Source organism: Eptatretus burgeri, chromosome 3 (assembly GCF_056783735.1).
Source record: "Eptatretus burgeri isolate ZD-2024b chromosome 3, Ebu_testis_v1, whole genome shotgun sequence".
NCBI classification, from domain to species: Eukaryota; Metazoa; Chordata; class Myxini; order Myxiniformes; family Myxinidae; genus Eptatretus; species Eptatretus burgeri.
Window position 1 is genome coordinate 134,213,564 of NC_140963.1, and position 20,931 is coordinate 134,234,494.

The following is a 20,931-nucleotide window of genomic DNA, read 5'->3' on the forward strand; positions in this document are numbered from 1 at the left end:
ACTTGGTGGGCGAGACAGTTTAGTCACCGACAACCCAACCATGAAGTGGGTTAGTACAGGTTTACATGATACCTGTAGCAAGTCTCAGATCTAATCTGGCCTGACCCTGACAATAATCTCACCTGTGTCATGCAGCTCCATATAGAATTGCCCCACACGCTTCCGACACGTTTCTGACACTTCACCACCTCTCCTTCCAATCTGAACGGGAGAGCATCATGAGCTTTACCATGAAGTCCCCTTCGGCGTTTACACAGAGGAGAAGGGATACCGAATCCATTGCGGCCTTGAAGCTGGCTACTTTGCTCTCATGCTGTGAGATGAACATTCTGGTCAGCATCTTTTTCCAAAACAAGCCGGTCTCATCAGCGTTGAAGACCTGCTCTGGCAGGTACCCCTTCTCCTCAATTAGGCTTAGGAGTTCTGCAGGGAATACCTTGGCCATGTCGCCGCAGAGGTACGCTCCCCTACGAGCTTGACTCACGCATTGTGGGTAACTGTGGGAGGGTTGAGTCGTCTGCGCATTGTTTGTGGGGGATTTTTTTTACGGATGATGCTGTATTTGGCAGCTGATAATAGATGTGGTGAGCGATGTCACTGTGTAATTAGTCCGTACGTAACTAGCTGCTAATTACACGAAGAGATATGCTGAACGTTTCCATTCTTTAACTCACAGGACATGACATCCTTCCTATCTGCAGGCAGATTATGCTGAGTGTTTTAAAAAAAATGTATCATCTCAGATGGTGCTGTTTGTAGCAAGATGGTGACTTACACAAAGATGTGCTAAATGTTTCCATTGTGTAATGTCCATGAACTTTTCGAGAGCATGACTTGATTCCTCCTGAGAACACAAGGGTAGTGCAGCATACACATGAGATTTTTGGAATGTGCCTTCTTTTCTATCGTCTAGTATTTTCCACAAGCGATGGAATGTCCCTTCTTTTCTATTTATTTGGCATTTCCAACAAGCTATGCAATGTCCCTTCTTTTCTATAGTTTGCCATATGGCACATACCATATAAAAGGGCCTTTTCTATGCCCCTGGCATTTTCCCCAAGAACGAAACAATTTCTCTGTATTACATATGGTAATCCATGTTTCAGTAAGTTTTGTTTTCGAATTCGGGCTCCTGAAAAACCGATATTTTTTCCAAAGTCCACTTTTACAGTGTCCCTAATTTTTGCGATGTCCATAATTATGCTGCTGCAGGTAACTTTGAAGTCTTAGCAAGTGTCTCTCAATTCATATTCAAAATTTCACAACCTTTCATGCAACAGTTCATAAGTTATGAGCCCTCGCGTTTGATTATTTTACTCCCAGAGTCGAAATTTTTCTATGTCCAACTTTTTGGGATTCTCCCCTATGAGCAAAAACCAGCAAAAAAGCAAACACTATGACACTATGGTGGAATTTCTTTCGAAAGCCATTAATTATAAATATTGGCCGATGTATATTCCAAGTTTCAGCTAGTTTCAATATGTAGCCTTTGAGATATGAGCACCAACACATTTCTGACGGACAGACGGACTGACAGATGCCAACGTTAATTTCGAGGGTTTTCGTTAAAAACTGAAGAATGAAGAAATGGACGTTGCTGAAATTTTGAACATATTATCTCGACGTACAAAGGAATTACTTCTGAAACTTGGAACCATTTTTGTCCAGTAGAAGCCGAGAAACGAATTTTCAGTCCCTGTGTTAAAGTTGCATAGAGACAAATCATCCCATATCAAGGGAGGGGTGCTTCGCACCTCCCTTGAATAAAATACAGAATTAACGAGAATGGCACTCGGTAGAGCGCATACCTCCACCACATAATGTCTGATCCACAAGAATATATCGGGCCCAATACATTTTTGAAATATCATGCTATACTGTATATCATTTTTGGCCAGATCTCTCAATGGTGAAGAATCACTTAGAAAAATAAATAATTCTCGTATATAGATCTGAATTCGGATCTTCACTAAAATCAAATCAATTTGTCATGGTCACACACCCAACCTGTCCACCAAGTTTTGTCTGAATCAGTCCACAATTTTTTGAGATCTCGAACTCTATATCATTTTTCGCCCAATCTCTCAATGGTGAAGAATCATTTAAACAAGCACAAATGAGCTAAGATCCTCGTCCTCTTAATGATGACGTCATAAAAACGAATATGACGTCATTCTGATGTATCAGATTTGCGATAAATTATCTGTGCTAATGCCCGGCTTGATTCCCGCAAACAAAATTCAAACAGCTTGCCTCGTTTCGGAGATAATGGTATAGGCGATTTCCATTAGCGGCAATATTATGATGTCAACTTTTTTTCTCGGAAGAATTTCCAAAATCAGAGATGGTCACTGCCTGCGCGTGGGCTTTCTGCACATACATGGCAAGTTTCACGAAGATCCGATGAAAACTCTGGGTTGTGAAACAAAAAATGTCAAGAAATAGGAATGACGTCATAAAAATTGATTATGACGTCATAGTGATGTATCATATGTGCGGTAATTCATCTCTGCTAATGCCCTGTTCGATTCCCGTAAACAGAATTCAAAAAAACTTGCCTAGTTTCGGAGATAATTTTTAGTCTATTTCCATTAGCGGAGATATTTTGACGTCATAACTTTTATTCTCGGAGGAATTTTCAAAATCGGAGATGGTTACTGCCTGCGCAGGGTATTTTTACATATATACGCCAAGTTTCAGGAAGTTTCGATGAAAACTGTAGGCTGTGAAACAAAAAAGTCCACAAGAAGATGAAGAACAACAACGTGAGTAAGACTTAGAGATCCTCCACGAGGATCTAAAAAGTCCACAAGAAGAAGATGAAGAACAACAACATGAGTAAGACTTAGAGATCCTCCACGAGGATCTAAAAATTATGTGATGGATGGAGAACTACATGATGGATAACTGTTTGCTGATTAGGTGATAATGAACACAATTATCCTTTCATGGTGACCAATATTCCTCATGTTGCTGAATATGACTTGATGTTTTATGTTCTCTATTACTAGGAGATATTTCCATAATATACATCAGCATTTCAAATGGAAAGTTTGTGAATCATCCAGTAAAGAAAGATTTGTGCAACTTGTGGTCGACACTTCCTCAAATCATCTTATCTTGAGCCAACAGGACATGCCATGACCATCTGATGGACACAACCCACTCCAGAAGCAAAATATTTTTTGTGGTTCGATTTCAGTCGTTCTGTTGCAGTGTTAGGAAACGGATAGGATGAGGAATTCGCTGTTGGTTTTGTTGTTGATCCTTGGACAGTCCACTTGCTCGGTGCAGCCCGGGATTACTGTGCTGAAGGTAAACGAGCACACCTGTGTGAACCTACCGTGTGATTGCGGGACTCGGGGATCTCCCTGGGTACGGTGGATGAGGGATGCAGATGTGGACGGAGTGGTTGAGAAGGAGATCATCTGTACTCGTACCAATTGCTATGATGTCGACTGTGATCAAAAACAAAATACAAAGCTCAACCATCATAAGATTCTACCAAACGGGGATCTTCAAATCAGCAGGGTGGAAAAGAGAGATTCTGGTCTGTACAGATGTCTGAATGAACCTTCACGTGGAAGTCTAACGGAGTGCGATTCCACATCATCATTTTGTACTTCAGGAGATCAAGAGGAAGAGTCAGCAGGAGATGTAACTCAGTCTTCATGTGAAGCAGCTCTACTCCTCTACATATCAGGTGAATCTGGAGGTATATTTCACATTTTAACTTTCAAGCGAGACAAAAGTGTTGATTAAATTATATGTAATATGTATATGTAATATGTATATGTAATATACATAAAGGAACTCATAAAGTTTTGTTTGACTTTAACAAATGTTCGAAATGTCCTCAAACTTCTACACGCTTATGGTTTCTTGATTTATTCTTTTATTTATGTTGAAAGCTACAGGCATGGACTGAATAGTCCTCATCGAGGCCAAGCCTTAAATAAAAGAATTGCATTGATAGAAAAGTAAGGAAAGAGAGAATGGTCTTTGACTTTTTGAGGAACTAAAAAATCTGCTTTTTGAAAAGTGGAAGGTCATAAGTGTTTGGGAAAACATGAGAAGGTAAAGAGTTCCAGAGTTTGGCCGCGGAGGGGAAGAAACAAACATCGTAACGGTCCACCCCTGAATTGCCAATGGCCACACAATAATCATGTGTTGTAGTGGCTTGTCAAGTGTTCCTTGATCTAATGGTGGAGGGACACAAGCAGCAAGTTCTTGCAAGCAGAAACCGAAGTTATATCTGTATAAAAGAGAAAGAGAGCTTACTCTGCAGCGTAATTTGAGCCGGTCAAGTTTTGAGGTCACATTGGTGGAGTTGACAAGTCGAATAACTTTGGATTCGATTCTGTCCAGTAAGTATGTGGAGCTGGATCCTCCCCAGATGTGAGAGCAGTACACTCTCGATACAAGGATGAATCAATCCTTTATATAGTTGGAGCAACTGTTCAGAGGAGAAGAATCTTCGACATCTAAACAAGACTCCTAATTTCTTCGAGGAAGACTTAGCTATTTGCGTAATGTGTGGATTCCAGGATAAATTTGATGTTAGAGTGATACCTCGTCGGTTTAATTTATCACATGGTGGAATTGTAGGGCTTTCAAAGGAGATGAGAGATAGAGATAGAGATAGAGATAGAGATAGAGATAGAGATAGAGATAGAGATAGAGATAGAGATAGAGATAGAGATAGAGATAGAGATAGAGATAGAGATAGAGATAGAGATAGAGATAGAGATAGAGATAGAGATAGAGATAGAGATAGAGATAGAGATAGAGATAGAGATAGAGATAGAGATAGAGATAGAGATAGAGATAGAGATAGAGATAGAGATAGAGATAGAGATAGAGATAGAGATAGAGATAGAGATAGAGATAGAGATAGAGATAGAGATAGAGATAGAGATAGAGATAGAGATAGATATATATATATATATATATATATATATATATATATATATATATATATATATATATATATATATATATATAGATATATATGAAGAAACTGAGTTTTTGAAACATTAAATTCAACTTGATTACATTTTCCCCACTGGGAGATCTTGTCCAAATCCGAATTTAAAGAGGTGGCTGTGATGAAACGAGATGTAGATTGAGTGAGGTAAGACGGGGCAGATGGGAAAGACATGGAGGAATGTAATGTCGAGTCATCAGCGTAGGAGTGCATTTGGTTATTTGTGGAAGAAAGAAGGTCGTTGATAAAAAGAAGAAAGAGTGTTGGAGACAGAACGGAACCCTGAGGAGCACCGCTGTTGATAGGGAAGGGGGTCGATGTTGAACCATCAACAATTACAGCGATAGAGCGGTCGGAGAGAAAGCTCGATATGAGAGAGCAGAGTGAAGGAGAAAAGCCGAAAGAGGGAAGCTTGGATATCAGATCCTGATGCCAAACTCTGTCAAAGGCTTTTGAGATATCGAGGCCGACAACAAAAAGATTCCCCAAAGTCTCTCAAAGAAGAGGCCCAGACATTCATAATGTAAGAAAGGAGATCACCTGTAGATCTTGCCTTGTGAAAGCCTTATTGGTGGTCATATCGAAGACTGTGAGATTCAAGATGCTTGAGAAGATGGGAATGGAGGAGACATTCAAAGACTTTGGAAACAGCAGAAGTCACAGCAATAGGACGGTAGTTGGAAGGGTTTGAACGATCATCCTTTAAAATAGGCTGTACTCAGGCATGTTTCCAGGAAAGAGGAAAAGTTTGGGGTTTCAAACAAAAATGAAACAAACGAGTAAGCACGGGTGCAAGTTCTGAAGCACATTCCTTCAAGACATGGGGAGGAATGCCGTCTTGCCCATTGGCCTTGTTTATGTCCAGAGAGAGGAGTATTTTTTTGACTGCATGAAAAGAGATTATAGGGAGGGACATGGGATTGGTGAGGGGAGAATCAGAGGGAGATGGAATGTTAGAGTGATCCAGAGTGGAGTTTGAGGAGAAGAGAGAACCAAAAATAATTGCTTTATCAGTCGGAGACACAGCGATAGTGTCATCAGAATGGAAAAGTGAAGGAAAGGTAGAGCGACAGAAGTTGTTGGAGATACTTTTAGCTAAGGACCAGAAAGATCCGTTAGTGGAAGAAGATGACAGGTTGCCACATTTCTTTTGAATAAAGGAACGCTTCACTTCACAAATAGCATGTTTGCAATAATTTCTGGCAGATATGAAAGCTGAATGCGAGTCGGAGGAAGAAGAGTTTTTCCATGTCCGATATGCGGCATCCCTTGCACGAATGGCCACAGAGCAGGAACTATTGAACCAAGAATTAGTCGGAGAGATAGACTTGAAAGAGAAGGGGATATGAGCCTCCATTCCTGCAACAATAACCTCAGCTATACGTTCAGCAGAGATAGAGGCATCGCCCAAGGAGAGGCAGTAGTTTTTCCAGGGAAAGTCAGAAAAGAAGTTTCTTAAACCAGTCCAGTCAGCAATATTAAAATGCCCATACTGGTGTTTTGTTGGAGCAGTCGGATGAGAAGAAGTGGTGGTAAGTAAAGTGATGTTCACAAGATTGTGGTCAGAAGAAAGAATTGGAGGTGAAATTGTGTAGTTGTAATGCAACGGGTTGGAAGTGAAGAATAAATCCAAAGTATTGGTGGTGTGGTCATGACGATCTGGGATATGGGGAGGGTGGGTGATAATTTGTTCCAAATCATTAAGAGAAATTCTGCTTGAGGGTGTTCGGATGTCATCGCCTCATGGCAAGAGTTGAGATAGTCAAAGAAAGATATCAAGTTTGTAGAATTGGGAAAGCAGTAAGTGAAACAGAGAAAGATAGTGATGGTCAGGAGACAAATCTTAAGCCAGATGACATCAAAGTTTGGAGATTCGAGGTCCACAAGGCGTACAGCGGGCGTGTTGATGTTGGAGTGGACACAGACTCCTCCTTTGAAGCGGAATTGTGAGTGAAGGTTGTTGTTCGAAATGTTGTAAGTATTACCATGAGCATCGTGTGATAATTGGGTCTCTGAGAGAAGCAAGATATTAGGAGAGGAGCTTGATAGATGATGTTCAACAGAGGAAAGATCTGAAGAAAGACCAGGGATGTTGGTGAAATGAATTGAAAAACAGTCACGTTGATTCAAAAGGCAAGGGTCTTTGGAGGGGCCGATACCACTACTGCCTGAGTCCCCCCCCAATCCCCCCACATTGTTGGCAAAAGAGACAGCAGATCACTGGAGATTCTTCACACCCCATAATGCTGGGAACTCGGGGCCATTAACTTTTCGGACTTTATCATATTTAATTGGAGGCTGTCTGAGGGAAAGGAAAGAGAAATATAAGAGAGAGAATGTGAAGTGAGGTGTGAAAATGAGTGAGTAAGAAAAGTGTATGATGAAAAGTGTATGATGTTTGTTTGCAAGAAAGAGATATTAAAGGTAGCCTGGTAACTAGAGTTTGAGTGAGACAGAAAGTAAGATGAGCAATCCTGACACGGAGAGTGTAAGATGGTTCCGGGCACCACTTTAAAGCTCCTAACTCAGAACAGTACTACCACCCTGAGTGGTTGCTGTCTACAACCTACTACCTAAAAAACCGGTCTAACCGGATAGGTGTTTTTTCAGACACCATCTCCTTACTGGATGGCCGTTGGCTCCCTAAAGGAGCTCATCCACCCTTTGATTAGAGACAAGTGTTTCATGTGAGACCCAAGAATAACCTTCTTTACAGCATTTTTGAGTTCAGGAATGTTTATTAGGTTCATTTTGAAAATGTTTTCCTGAACCAATCTCCACATAAAAAAAATCTAAAGGTGAGAGGGCAGGAGATCTTGGAGGCCAAGGAAATCCCGATAGTTGGGGAAACAAATTCAGAACACCATCGCTCTTCATCTGATCAAACCCACACTTCAAAGTTGGTCTCCGAAGCCAGTCATCGACTGGGCATCCTCTGCCATACAAAGTTCTTCTTTGGCACGCCTGAACTCCTATCCCCTGACAAGGCCTTCATTCGCAGCTCAATAGAGTACTGCTCTTCCCTATGTGGTGGCTGCCCTGCCTCACACCTTGCTCAGCTCGACGTCATGCAAACCAAGACCTCCAAAATTATTGGAAGCTCCCACAATGAAGCTGACTCTATGGGCCTATCACTTCGCCATCGCAGACAGGTCGATGGTCTCTTTGTTCTCTACCGCCTCCTTTCTGTCTTGCACTCCCTGCACTTTCTGTGCTTTGATTTCCATAACATGACTTATTTCGGCCATATCGATGAATTAGTCCCTCAAGAGGCATATTTCAAGACACTTGGCAAGTCAGAGGCAACAAAATGCAGGGTTGGAAGGAATTGAATGCAGGTGTTATCTTAATTATTTATTTTCCCCAAAGTGGTTAAGCATGCTTTATTCACCGTCAGTGACACAAAATACAACAGAACACTGAGATAGTCGTTTATTGAAGAGTAATGATGAGGAGGTTCCAAGTAATATGCAACTTCAAACTCGGTGATTGAGGTGACGTGATAATAAATATGTTGTGATCTATGCAAGAATGCCCTTTTGCTTATATGAGCAGGAGAAGGGGGAGGGGAGGACCAAGAGCTGGGGTTCAGAGGGAGTCATGGCATCACATGTAAAAACATGCAACATTGTCTATCCTGAAGCTCCACAAGGATTTAAAAAAAAAAGTCAAACACTGATAAAATGTGATAGAAAAATGTAATGTGAAATCCTCAGTGCTGATGAAGAAGGTAGAAAGAGGAAAGAAGAAAGGCAGAAGGAAGAAAGAGAAGAAAGGCAGAAGGAGAGAGAGAGAGAGAGAGAGAGAGAGAGAGAGAGAGAGAGAGAGAGAGAGAGAGAGAGAGAGAGAGAGAGAGAGAGAGAGAGAGAGAGAGAGAGAGAGAGAGAGAGAGAGAGAGAGAGAGAGAGAGAGAGAGAGAGAGAGAGAGAGAGAGAGAGAGAGAGAGAGAGAGAGAGAGAGAGAGAGGCAGAAGGAGGAAAGAGAGAAGAGAGGCAGAAGGAGGAAAGAGAGAAGAGAGGCAGAAGGAGGAAAGAGAAGAAAGGCAGTGGGAGGAACACAGAATAAGAATGAAGAAAGGAAGAAGGAGAGGCAGATAGAAGGAAGAAGATACAAGAAAAAAAAAAGGAGTCAGAAGGACAGGAAGATAAAGAAGGAAGATACAAGTCGAAAAATAAGAAAAGAAAAAAAACAAGGAGAGATACATTCAAAGTACACTTCCCTCATGCCAAAAAAAAAACAAAACATATCTCCAGTGCGTGACATTGCTGGGACACCAATGGCATCCGGCGATGCCACTCTGGAGCACATGAGGATGGAATTGGGAGGGAGCAGTGTACAATATTTGATTGATTAATTGTGTAATTAAAATAAATAAATAATCTTAAAATAATTAATTTCTTAATCAATGAGCTCATAACATACCTAAACCACTGTTTCATCCAAATCGATAACTTTTTGAAAATGAAGTTAATCAAAAAATATTTAATGAATTAATAAATAAAAAATAATCTTTATAGCCAAATCACTTGGTCACTGTGGTGTCCAAATATCAGCTTCCTCGCTTGAAAGGTGCCTGAGATATTGCCCAGATGAGAAAAAAGGAATTAATAAATCGATAATAATTAAGTAATTAATCAATTAATTGATGACTCAAAAAAGTATTTTTCTAAAGCACTTGTTCACGATTGTGCCCAAATTTCAACTTTTTATCTCAAAGGATAGCTGAGATATCGCCCAGACAAACAAACAAGAAAGATGTCATGCACAGCACGACACTTGCAAAATCCATGAAACTAATGTGACCTTAATAATAATTGGTGGTTGAATGAAATGATCAAAGATGCAAATCCTCTTCAAATTTAAAGTCAATCGGATGAAAATTGACAGCTTTCGAAATTTGGCCCACGTCGACTTTTTGGCCTATGTTGACCTTTTCGCCGAAGTTGACATCAAAAATACTTCTTCGTTGAATTTAGTGACCTGACATGCAAATTCTCTTCAAATTTCAAGTCAATCGGATGAAAATTGAGGGTTTTAGAAATCTCACACAAGTCATTGACCTTTGGCCTATGTTGACCTTTTGACCCATGTTGAACTCAAAAAAAATTGGTGGTTGAATTCAAAGATCTGATGTGCAAATCGGATGAAAATTGAAGACTTTAGAAATTTGACAAATTGTTGACCTTTGGCCTATGTTCACCTTTTGACCTCAAAAACAATATAGGCTTATTGCTTGTGCCAAACTCTACCATGTGGTGAAGTTTCGTGAAGATCGATTTAAAATTGTTACCTGTAGGCGACTGACATGCACACAGACAGACAGAAGAACGCATAAGGCCAACTGATCTATATATCTACATATATATATATATATATATATATATATATATATATATATATATATATATATTTATATATATATATATATATAATATTTATATTACTAAAACTCTCATCTTGTATGTATGTATGTATGTATGTATGTATGTATGTTCCTGAAATACAGCCAAAACGGTACACGATAGTGCAAAAATTTTAGTGCCACCTTACTCACCATTCTCATGCGGTGTGCAGTATCAAGTTTCGTTCAAATCGGGCAACGAAAAAATGATTAAAAAATCAATTCCTGATTGTCAAGTACTTTTCGGGAGAATTTGATCAATGCAAGCAACCTCAGCGGTGTAGTTCGCTGGAGCTATCTTTTGTTTCTTGTTTTTTGAAATGATTTTTTTTATCAACCGCTGTCACAACGGGAACCCAACGGGTCATCTAGTATACTTTTAAAACCTTCGATTTTTGCAAGTAACAAACGGAGTGAAAACTGAGTATGCTCCTTCGGCGTGCATCATCGCCGGTCACCGATGGCCTTCGTGCCAAGCGGTGATATCATGCAGTGCCTGGAGATGGAATAGGAGGGGTGGAGTAGAACAAGGAATAACAAAAATTCAGAGAAACTGAAACTCCTCAACAGCAAGAAGGAGGAACCAGCAGCAATGGCATTCTGCCCTCTTGTACTTGCGATCTCCCAGTTATTGTGTTGTACTTTAGTCGGTTTTCCATACAATCTGGTTCAGGAGGATACAGTTCAAAGGGTATGAAACCTTTGTTGCCCCTGTGTGAAGCGGGGCCATCACCGTAAACTCAAAACACACAGGAAGCGGCGCTCTGTGTTGTGGCGTGGAGGTGATGGTCATGTTCAACGCTCGACCAGTCAAACATTCCCAGAGGGTTAAATGTCACAGCAAAGCCAGCTTTGATCTTACTTTTTTTTGTCTGTTCGTTCTGTCTGTCTGTCTGTCTGTCTGTCTGTCTGTCTGTCTGTCTGTCTGTCTGTCTGTCTGTCTGTCTGTCTGTCTGTCTGTCTGTCTGTCTGTCTGTCTGTCTGTCTCTCTCTCTCTCTCTCTCTCTCTCTCTCTCTCTCTCTCTCTCTCTCTCTCTCTCTCTCTCTCTCTCTCTCTCTCTCTCTCTCTCTCTCTCTCTCTCTCTCTCTCTCTCTCTCTCTCTCTCTCTCTCTCCTCCCTATCCCTCTCTTGGTATTCCAGTCAGCGAAGGGATGGGTGGTATTTACCAGTAAATTAATAAACAATACATTGGATCCAAGAAAATAAAAATGTTTATTTGGTTTCGGTTTTGACTTTTTTTTTTTAACAACTTTTTTAAATCCCAGAGGAAACCCTGTGAGTGGTTTATTTTTTATGGGCGAATGAAGATGTAAAGAAAGTGTAAAACATGATCAGAATTCCCATTTAATACAATTAAACTACATTATAAAAGGTACCACGTGGTGCAGCATTTCGGAGCACCCTCTTGTGAAGGAAAAAAAACATGGTGATGACATGTACATTTACTTTGGGGATCATAAATACCCAGTCCACGTGATGGAACTCACAATGTTCAAAACAGGCTTGGTGTGTGGAATCAGATGGAGGTGTATGGGTTATGGGATGCTGTTTGCATGTTTTATGCACCATTTGTTCATCACACCATCTTGTTTCCATAATGAGGTTGTAAGCCCGTTATACATGGTAAGCTCGTCCTGGTAGTTTATTAAAGTAAAAATAACATTGAACACCATGTTTAACATCTGGGGTATTAACGATGTGGGATTTCTATCAGATTCCCCCCAGGAGACGAAGGATTTCAAGATTCACATCAAAACAGGAGATATTTGGTGGGCTGGGACAGACTCCAATGTTTATATCACGATGTGTGAACGATTGGAGTGTTTGAGATCTTATCATCTTAAACATTCATCAACACATCGCAATCCTTTTGAACGATATCAGGTAATCATTCACAGAACACTTTAACAAGGAAGATAAAATAATAATAACCATGTTAATATCCTAACCAGGTGAGATGTTACCTGCCGTGCACGTGTTCCCGACAGGTAGATGTTTTCACTGTGCGGTCCCGTTACCTGGGAAACCTGGAAAATGTAACAATCTGGCACGATGGGAGTGGAGTATATCCTTCCTGGTTCCTTGAGAACATCAGAATCACCGAAACATTCTCTGAAATGGAACAAACATTTACCTGTTCATGTCAGGTTGAAGGAAACATACCTAAAATGCTCTATCCCCAGGTAATCTGACTTTTTCTTGGAATATGAAATGGAATCTCGTTTTTTAACTTCCTCCCCCAAGATCACGTGTTTCCCCCAATCCTCTCTACATTCATGAATGAAGAACTCTGTAAAGATATTCATTTTAGGAAATATTTACCATTTACTAATTCTTGTTTCCCTTTCATAATAACATCAATAACATATTTTGTACATCGATTATAAATTTATGAATAATGAATGGATGATCCTGTTCTTCTTAATCTCTTGGTATCCACATCATGTGAACATCCAAACAATTTCCCGACAACCCACCCAAGTCACAATAACAATGGAAGAGTTAAACAAGCGATTGTTCAAACTTGTAAATAACAAGCTCAAAGGAGCTAATATCCTCATCCTCATAATGATGACGTCATCATTAAGAGGACGAGGATCTTAGCTCATTTGAGCTTGTTATTTACAAGTTTGAACAATCGCTTGTTTAACTCTGGTGATGACATGTACTATATCTGTGTTATCTGTGCTAATGCCCGGCTTGATTCCCTCAAACAAAATTCAAACAGCTTGCCTCGTTTCGGAGATAATGGTATAGGCGATTTCCATTAGCGGCGATATTATGACATCACTTTTTTTCTCGGAAGAATTTCCAAAATCAGAGATGGTTACTGCCTGCGCATGGGCTTTCTGCATATACATGGCAAGTTTCACGAAGATCCGATGAAAACTCTGGGTTGTGAAACAAAAAATGTCAAAAAAGTAGGAATGACGTCATAAAAATTGATATGACGTCATAGTGATGTATCACATGTGCGGTAATTAATCTCTGCTAATGCCCTGCTCGATTCCCGCAAACAGAATTCAAAAAGCTTGCCGAGTTTCGGAGATAATTTTTTAGGCGATTTCCATTCGCGGAGATATTTTGACGTCATAACTTTTTTTCAAGGAGGAATTTTCAAAATCAGAGATGGTTACTGTCTGCACAGGGTATCTTTACATATACTGTATCTGCCAAGTTTCAGGAAATTCGATGAAAACTGTAGGCTGTGAAACAAAAAAGTCCACAAGTAGAAGATGAAGAACGACAACGTGAGTGAGACTTAGAGATCCTCCACGAGGTTCGAAAAAGAAAGGACAAAGGAAAGTGTAAAGTTACTCTGATAAGGTTACCATTGAAACACTATCCCACAAAAGGAGAAAAACACGATCTTTTCTCATTCTAAATTTACACACAAACGCAAAACGAAAATCTCCTTCACTCAACATCTAGTGCCAACCAAGATGGCGCCCAGTAACTTCACCGCTGGCAATGATCATTCTATGTACGGTATTTTCAGTTCAGTGTGTACTGTGTACAATCGCATAGATGTACAAGGACATCAGGAACCAATGTGGGAATTAAAACGGGAAAATGTGATTTCAACCTGGGATCCCATCATCAGGAGCTCTGTGCTGGGTTTATGGATCAAAACAATCAAATAAACCGGATCATCACATTCATGATCCATTAGATTTATTATCAGGGTGTGGGTGATGTTCACACAGATCCATAACATGAAATCTTTCACCTCCAAGTAATTTCACACAAGAGAGTCATTTCAACATTTTGGGGAATTTGAGGAGCACGTGCTCCACAATGCAGCACCCCAGGGTCACATGAATTTAAAAGTCACCAACAGAGCATCCAAACAGTAACTCATGTCATCAGGTTTCTGCGTATTTCATACCAGTATCAGTGGAGAATGATGGAAGTATCAGGTTACGTGGGAATGAGGGGACAGATACACTCAGCAATGAAGTAACCAGCAGGCAGGTATTGTGTGTGTGTGAATGAATGAATGAATGAATGAATGAATGAATATGAGATGTGAAGGTATGCATTATTTCCTGCCCTAAAGAATCCTTGATCAGATTTAATGTGAACTAGTTTGGTGTGGTTGTACAAGAGAAGTAAGTAATCACAGCGATTATATCAACATTGAGTTCCTGGGTATTGTTACTCCCTCGTAATCTATCTAAAATTCTGTACGAATAAGTGTGTGTGCGTGTGTGCGTGTGTGCGTGTGTGCGTGTGTGCGTGTGTGCGTGTGCGTGTGCGTGTGCGTGTGCGTGTGTGTGTGCGTGTGTGCGTGTGTGCGCGCGCGCGTCCTTCATAACTCCAAAGCTGTAAAACCTAGTAGCCTGAAACTTTGCATGCATATGAAGTAAACGCCAAGGAAGTGCAAGAGTGAAAATTGGGTATTTGGGTTAATTAAAACACCCCCTTTTGAAGATAATTGACGTCTTTATTTAATTATATCCTTCATCAGGCACATCCTCGGCCAACGCTCTCTATGGGGTCTTAAGGCCTCCCTTGGCTTACCTCGCTGGGGCATGGAGCTGCCTTGTTTTTTGGCCTGCTCAACCATGCCTTGACTTGGAATAGGCCTCAACGATTTCTCAACGATAAAGTTGCTGTTTTTTTTTTCACTTTCCTCACTCATATTATCGAATACTTGTTCATTCTAGCGACGAATCGCTGTATACATCTGTTGCGTAACAAAGTCAGCCCACGCGAGGGATCTTTAGCTCAACCGTTTTTAATGTCGTCTCCAACTCCCTGCATTCGACAGCTCGCTGACGTCACTCTCGGTTCCGCCTTATCAGTTCCGGTTCATCATACATTCATAAATATTCATGCAACTCCCAATACCACAGCATCGCTTTTGTATCTGCCATAGTTTTCCAATTAGGAGCTTGGAGTGATTTCATGCATTATATGATACAATTTTCCACGATCAGCACTCACGGACGAATTAAAGTATATCATCGAAATATTTCGGCTTTGAGGATTGGATATCGTCTGTCCTCAACGAGTGTCAAACTCTGGACTGAAATCTGATAATTTAAAGAAATAACGAGTTTTATAACTAAGCTGATATACATATTTATTTTAAGCGAGCAAGGCCTATTTAGTCCCTCCTTCTTCATCTTCTCACAAGAGAAAATGTGAAATTTCCAAAGCATTAAACTTATCTTTTTCTACTGTAGAGAGAATTATATTGAGTGAACAAAAGATTGAAGAATGTGCCAAAATTAACCAGCTTCATTGAGCAATATGATTTAATGCCTTCACTGCTCGACCTCGAGCCCTGTCCCCCAAAGGGAATTTTATCCATAACGTCTGCCACATCTGTGTCAATATTTTTGGAGGTTTTGCAAGGTGCTCTACAAGGAATCAAAGCAAATCTGGTGAAAAAGACATTTTAAAATAAAGTTATAGCGTTTGCGCGGGCCGCGAACCGATATACCACGTGACGGGTGCACAGATGAGCAGGCAACATGGCGGATTATCTGCAATGTTTATTTCACATGCATTTAAACTTTGTGATGTCTCCAGGATTGTTCTAAATTAAACAGCAGCTCTTTGGAAGATAAAGTCATTATTTGAAAGAATTAATTTAATTTCTTTAACTGATGCGGGCAGGGTAAAGACCAGCGGTAAAGTTAAAGGGGTCCTATATGGTATGCAGCCACAGCCTGGCCAGCCATTCCTGATCAACCATTGAATTGGAGTGCTTGCTTCAGTGCTTAAGCCACTTGCCGAGCGCCCAACAGACAAAGCAACACCGCGCTATGTCATTCTGAGCAAATCGTTCACTCACTGTGGACTTTATTTGCTGTGCCACGTCATCCTGAGCGAGTGGTTCGTGCTCCATCATTCTGAGCGAGTGGTTCGTGCTCCGTCATCTTGAGCGAGTGGTGCGTGCTCAGTCATCCTGAGCGAGTGGTTTGTGCTCTGTCATCCTGAGTGAGTGTTTCGTGCTCCGTCATCCTGAGTGAGTGTTTTGTGCTCAGTCATCCTGAGTGAGTGGTACGTGCTTCGTCATCCTGAGTGAGTGGGTCGTGTTCCGTTATCCTGAGCGAGTAGTTCGTGCTCAATCATCCTGAGCAAGTGGTTCCTGCTCCATCATGTTGAGGGAGTGGTTCGTGCTCCACCAGCCTGAGCAAGTGGTTCGTGCTCTGCCATCCTGAGTGAGTGGTTCGTGCTCCGCCATCCTGAGCGAGTGGTTCGTGCTCCATCATCCTGAGCAAGTGGTTCGTGCTCCATCATCCTGAGCGAGTGGTTCGTGCTCCGTCATCCTGAGCGAGTGGTTCGTGCTCCGTCATCCCGAGCGAGTGGTTCGTGCTCCGTCATCCCGAGCGAGTGGTTCGTGCTTTCAACATCCTGAGTGGATTGTGCTCAGTCCTCCTGAGCGAGTGGTTCGGGCTCCGTCATCCTGAGCGAGTGGTTCATGCTCCGCCATCCTGAGTGAGTGGTTCATGCTCTGTCATCCTGAGCGAGTGGTTCATGCTCCGTCATCCTGAGCGAGTGGTTCATGCTTTCAACATCCTGAGTGGATTGTGCTCAGTCCTCCTGAGCGAGTGGTTCGGGCTCCGTCATCCTGAGCGAGTGGTTCGTGCTCCGCCATCCTGAATGAGTGGTTCATGCTCTGTCATCCTGAGCGAGTGGTTCATGCGCCGTCATCCTGAGCGAGTGGTTCGTGCTTTCAACATCCTGAGTGGATTGTGCTCCGTCATCCTGAGCGAGTCATTCGGGCTCTGTCATTCTGAGCGAGTGGTTCATGCTCCGTCATTCTGAGCAAGTGGTTTGTGCTCCGTCATCCTGAGCGAGTGGTCCGTGCTCAGTCATCCTGAGTGAGTGGTTCGTGCTCCATAATCTCGAGTGAGTAGTTCATGCTCCGGCATGCTGAGCAAGTGGCTCGTGCTCTATTATCCTGAGTGAGTGGTTTTTGCTCCGTCATCCTTTCTGAGCGAGTGGTTCGTGCTCCGTCATTCTGAATGGCAAGTACTTCCATTTTTTGTGATTACTTTTGTGTCATTCTCCCCACAAATTTTCTGGAACTGGGACATCAAAGTTCTCGCAGATGTGCTCGCGGATTACATTATAAAAACTCTGTTGTGTCATTGTGTGCACAGCAGTTCTGACACGAGTTTGTTTTTGTATATGTGTTCGGTCATTAAGTATAACATGTCATTCTCTTTACTAACCCCACCTCCACTTCTCACCTCTTCTATTTTTTCATATCTTTCTCTTTCTTTTTGTTTATCTCCCCCCCCCCTCCCCAACGGTACAGCAACATTTGGTGAGGCATAGCTCTACCCACCTCCCCCATCCCCCTTCCTAGCTTCCGTTCACTCCTGCCTCTTCTCTCTCCCTCCCTTTCTGCTTTCTTTCTATCTCTCTCCCTCCTCTCTCAGCCCCCCTCTTTAATACCCCCATCAGCGAAGTGACGGGTTGTATTTGCCAGTTATTTAATAGATCTACCATCATGTTACCATATCTGGGTATTGTTACTCCCTCTTTGTTGCTGAATTTCAGGTTCCAGGGTCATGTCACTCTTTGCATGAGGAAGAACCGAAGATACCATACGGTGGGTTTTGAAGATCCTCATTTGGGGATTTGATGTCATTTTTCAAAGCATTTTGGGAAGAGAAATGTGGAATAAAGTTGAGGTTATGTGGAGAGATGTTATTGGTGGAAATAACGATTGTAATTTCCTTGTTTCTCATTGTAGTTCCCAACCCTCTCATTGGAAGTCCTCTCCTCTCATGTGAGATACAAAATCCCCCCAGTAACAAGTTCTTGTTGCTGTGGATGTTTCGAAGTGCTGAAGGTCATAACCGGGTGATCGCAGTGGCCGGAACACGGACAGACATCCTTGCCTCCTGTCTGGGGAAGAACAAAGACAGAAACTATGGAATGCTGGAACCTCGACAGGATTCCTGTCCTGAAAGCTCCCACTGCTTGCTGCCTCCCTCTGGTGTAACAAGGGATGAGCTTGAGAGATACTGGTGTCTGATTGGTCCTGGAGAGGATGGTATGTGGAGAGAGCAGGCGCTACTCATACTCTCATTCACATTTGTTGGGTGTCCATCTGTCTCTGTTTTTAGCTGCGTAACATTGGAATGCTGGCTCTAAGAGAGCTCTATGTTGTTCTTCTTCTTCTTGTTCTTCTTCTTCTGGTGAAGACAAAACCTTTATGACGCGGTTCTTGGGCACATTTGTCCTTGTTTTTAAACAGGAGCTGAAGAGTGCGCACGCACGAGGGGGAGTGGGGTACGAAGGGGGGGGGGAAGGAACGGGGGGAAACGATTAAAGGGCAGGGGTAGAGCAAAGATAGTGATGTTATGCTTTATCAACACACACACACACACACACACACACACACACACACACACACACACACACACACACACACACACACACACACACACACACACACACACACACACACACACACACACACACACACGACTGTAAGACAAGACAAACACAGCCACTGAGCTTGGGGGAAGTGACCTTAGGGGAAGGGGCACTCTGGGCACCAGAGAAGATAAGAGCACCAAAAACAATGGCACCGCCTTTCTCATCACACTTCCTAAGGAATTTCCTCCTCCACTTGGATGCCAACCTATGGGAATTGTCTGTGCTCTATTCTTTTAAATGCTTAACGTCAAGCGAAGAAGCAGCACATACCATTTTAAACTCTTTGGTATGACGCAGCTGGGGTTGAATTGCACCGACCTCCCAGACTCAGAGCGAGTCTAGTAACCATTACGCCACTGAGTCTGGCTGTTGGACTTTGTTCATGTATCAAAGTCGCAAGTTTTAAGTATTGTTTTATTCATATGCCAGCAAATAAAACCCATCACTTTGCTGACGGGGTTATAAAGGGGGGGTGGGGGGAAGAGGGAGGGAGAGAGAGTGGGGAGGGAGCGAGAGGGGGGGGGAGGGAGCGAGAGAGAGGGGGAGGAAGAAATAGAGAGGGGGAGGAAGAGAGAGAGAGAGAGAGAGGGGGAGGGAAGGGAGATGACAGAGGGAAGTGAGATCATGGAGGTAGTGGAAGCTAGGCCGGGTGTGGAAGGGGGAGCAAGGAAGGGGAGAAAAGCGTGGAAGGGAGATCAAGGAAGGGGGGAAGAGCAACGAATATTTTCATATATGTATGTGTGTGTGTGTGTGTGTGTGTGTGTGTGTGTGTGTGTGTGTGTGTGTGTGTGTGTGTGTGTGTGTGTGTGTGTGTGTGTGTGTGTGTGTGTGTGTGTGTGTGTGTGTGTGTGTATATATATATATATATACATATATATATACATATATATATATATATATATATATATATATATATATATATATATATATATATATATATATATATATATATATAAAATGACCGTTTTTACAGCCATTTTTCCCTGCTGTGGGGTTTGGGGTTTGGCTTTTTCTTGAGGCAATGTTTTATGGCCGGATGCCCTTCCTGACGCCAACCCTGGTCGCCTCTTACGACACACAGGGATATGGTACACCTATTCTAACCGGGGCATACACCGGGACCAGTACACTGGCACTCATTTCGCCGACCTCGGAAGGATGACAGGCTGAGTCAACCCCCTGGTGTTAATTCAGCAGCCAACGGGGCTTGAACTCAGGACCCTGGGATCCCAAGCTGCCACCCTAACCACTAAGCCAACACCAGGCTTTATATATATATATATATATATATATATATATATATATATATATATATATATATATATATATATATATATATACATACATATACACACACACACACACACACACACACACACACACACACACACACACACACACACACACACACACACACACACACACACACACACACACACACACACACATATGAACACCACACACATTTATATATATATGACTAACTATAATCATACATCATTTTATATAACAACATGCTCAAATGAGCTAAGATCCTTGTCCTCTTAATGATGACATCATAAAAACGAATATGACGTCATTGTGATCTATCAGGTTTGCGATAAATAATTATCTGTGCCAATGCCCGGCTTGATTCCCGCAAACAAAATTCAAACAGCTTGCCTAGTTTCGGAGATAACGGTACAGGCGATTTCCATTCGCGGCGATATTATGACGTCAACTTATTTCCTCGGAAGAATTTCCAAAATCGGAGATGGTTACTGCCTGCGCATGGGCTTTCTGCATATACATGGCAAGTTTCACGAAGATCCGATGAAAACTCTGGGTTGTGAAACGAAAAATGTCAAAAAATAGGAATGACGTCATAAAAATTGATATGACGTCATAGTGATGCATCATATGTGCGGAAATTCATCTCTGCTAATGCCCTGTTCGATTCTCACAAACATATTTCAAAAAGCTTGCCTAGGTTCAGAGATAATTTTTAGGCGATTTCCATTAGCAGAGATATTTTGACGTCGTAACTTTTTTTTTCGAGGAATTTTCAAAATCGGAGATGGTTACTGTCTGCGTAGAGTATTTTTACATATATATATATATATATATATATATATATATATATATATATAT

General features: G+C 41.8%; 1 protein-coding gene across 2 annotated transcripts in view; it reads left to right on the forward strand.

Annotated features, from left to right (window-relative positions):
• The first annotated feature begins 3,199 nt into the window (after positions 1-3,199).
• The window catches only part of LOC147031021 (uncharacterized), a 45,771-nt gene continuing 28,039 nt past the window's right edge, over positions 3,200-20,931 (forward strand). Inside the window, exons 1-5 of one of the 2 annotated variants that reach the window (XM_085875689.1) lie at positions 3,200-3,715; positions 12,104-12,273; positions 12,378-12,572; positions 17,914-17,965; positions 18,110-18,412. In XM_085875689.1, the coding sequence (XP_085731815.1) occupies positions 3,235-3,715; positions 12,104-12,273; positions 12,378-12,572; positions 17,914-17,965; positions 18,110-18,412 (1,201 nt within the window). In that variant the 5' untranslated portion in view covers positions 3,200-3,234. The remainder of the gene's footprint in view (positions 3,716-12,103; positions 12,274-12,377; positions 12,573-17,913; positions 17,966-18,109; positions 18,413-20,931) is intronic. The other variant, XM_085875690.1, reaches the window with a different exon arrangement.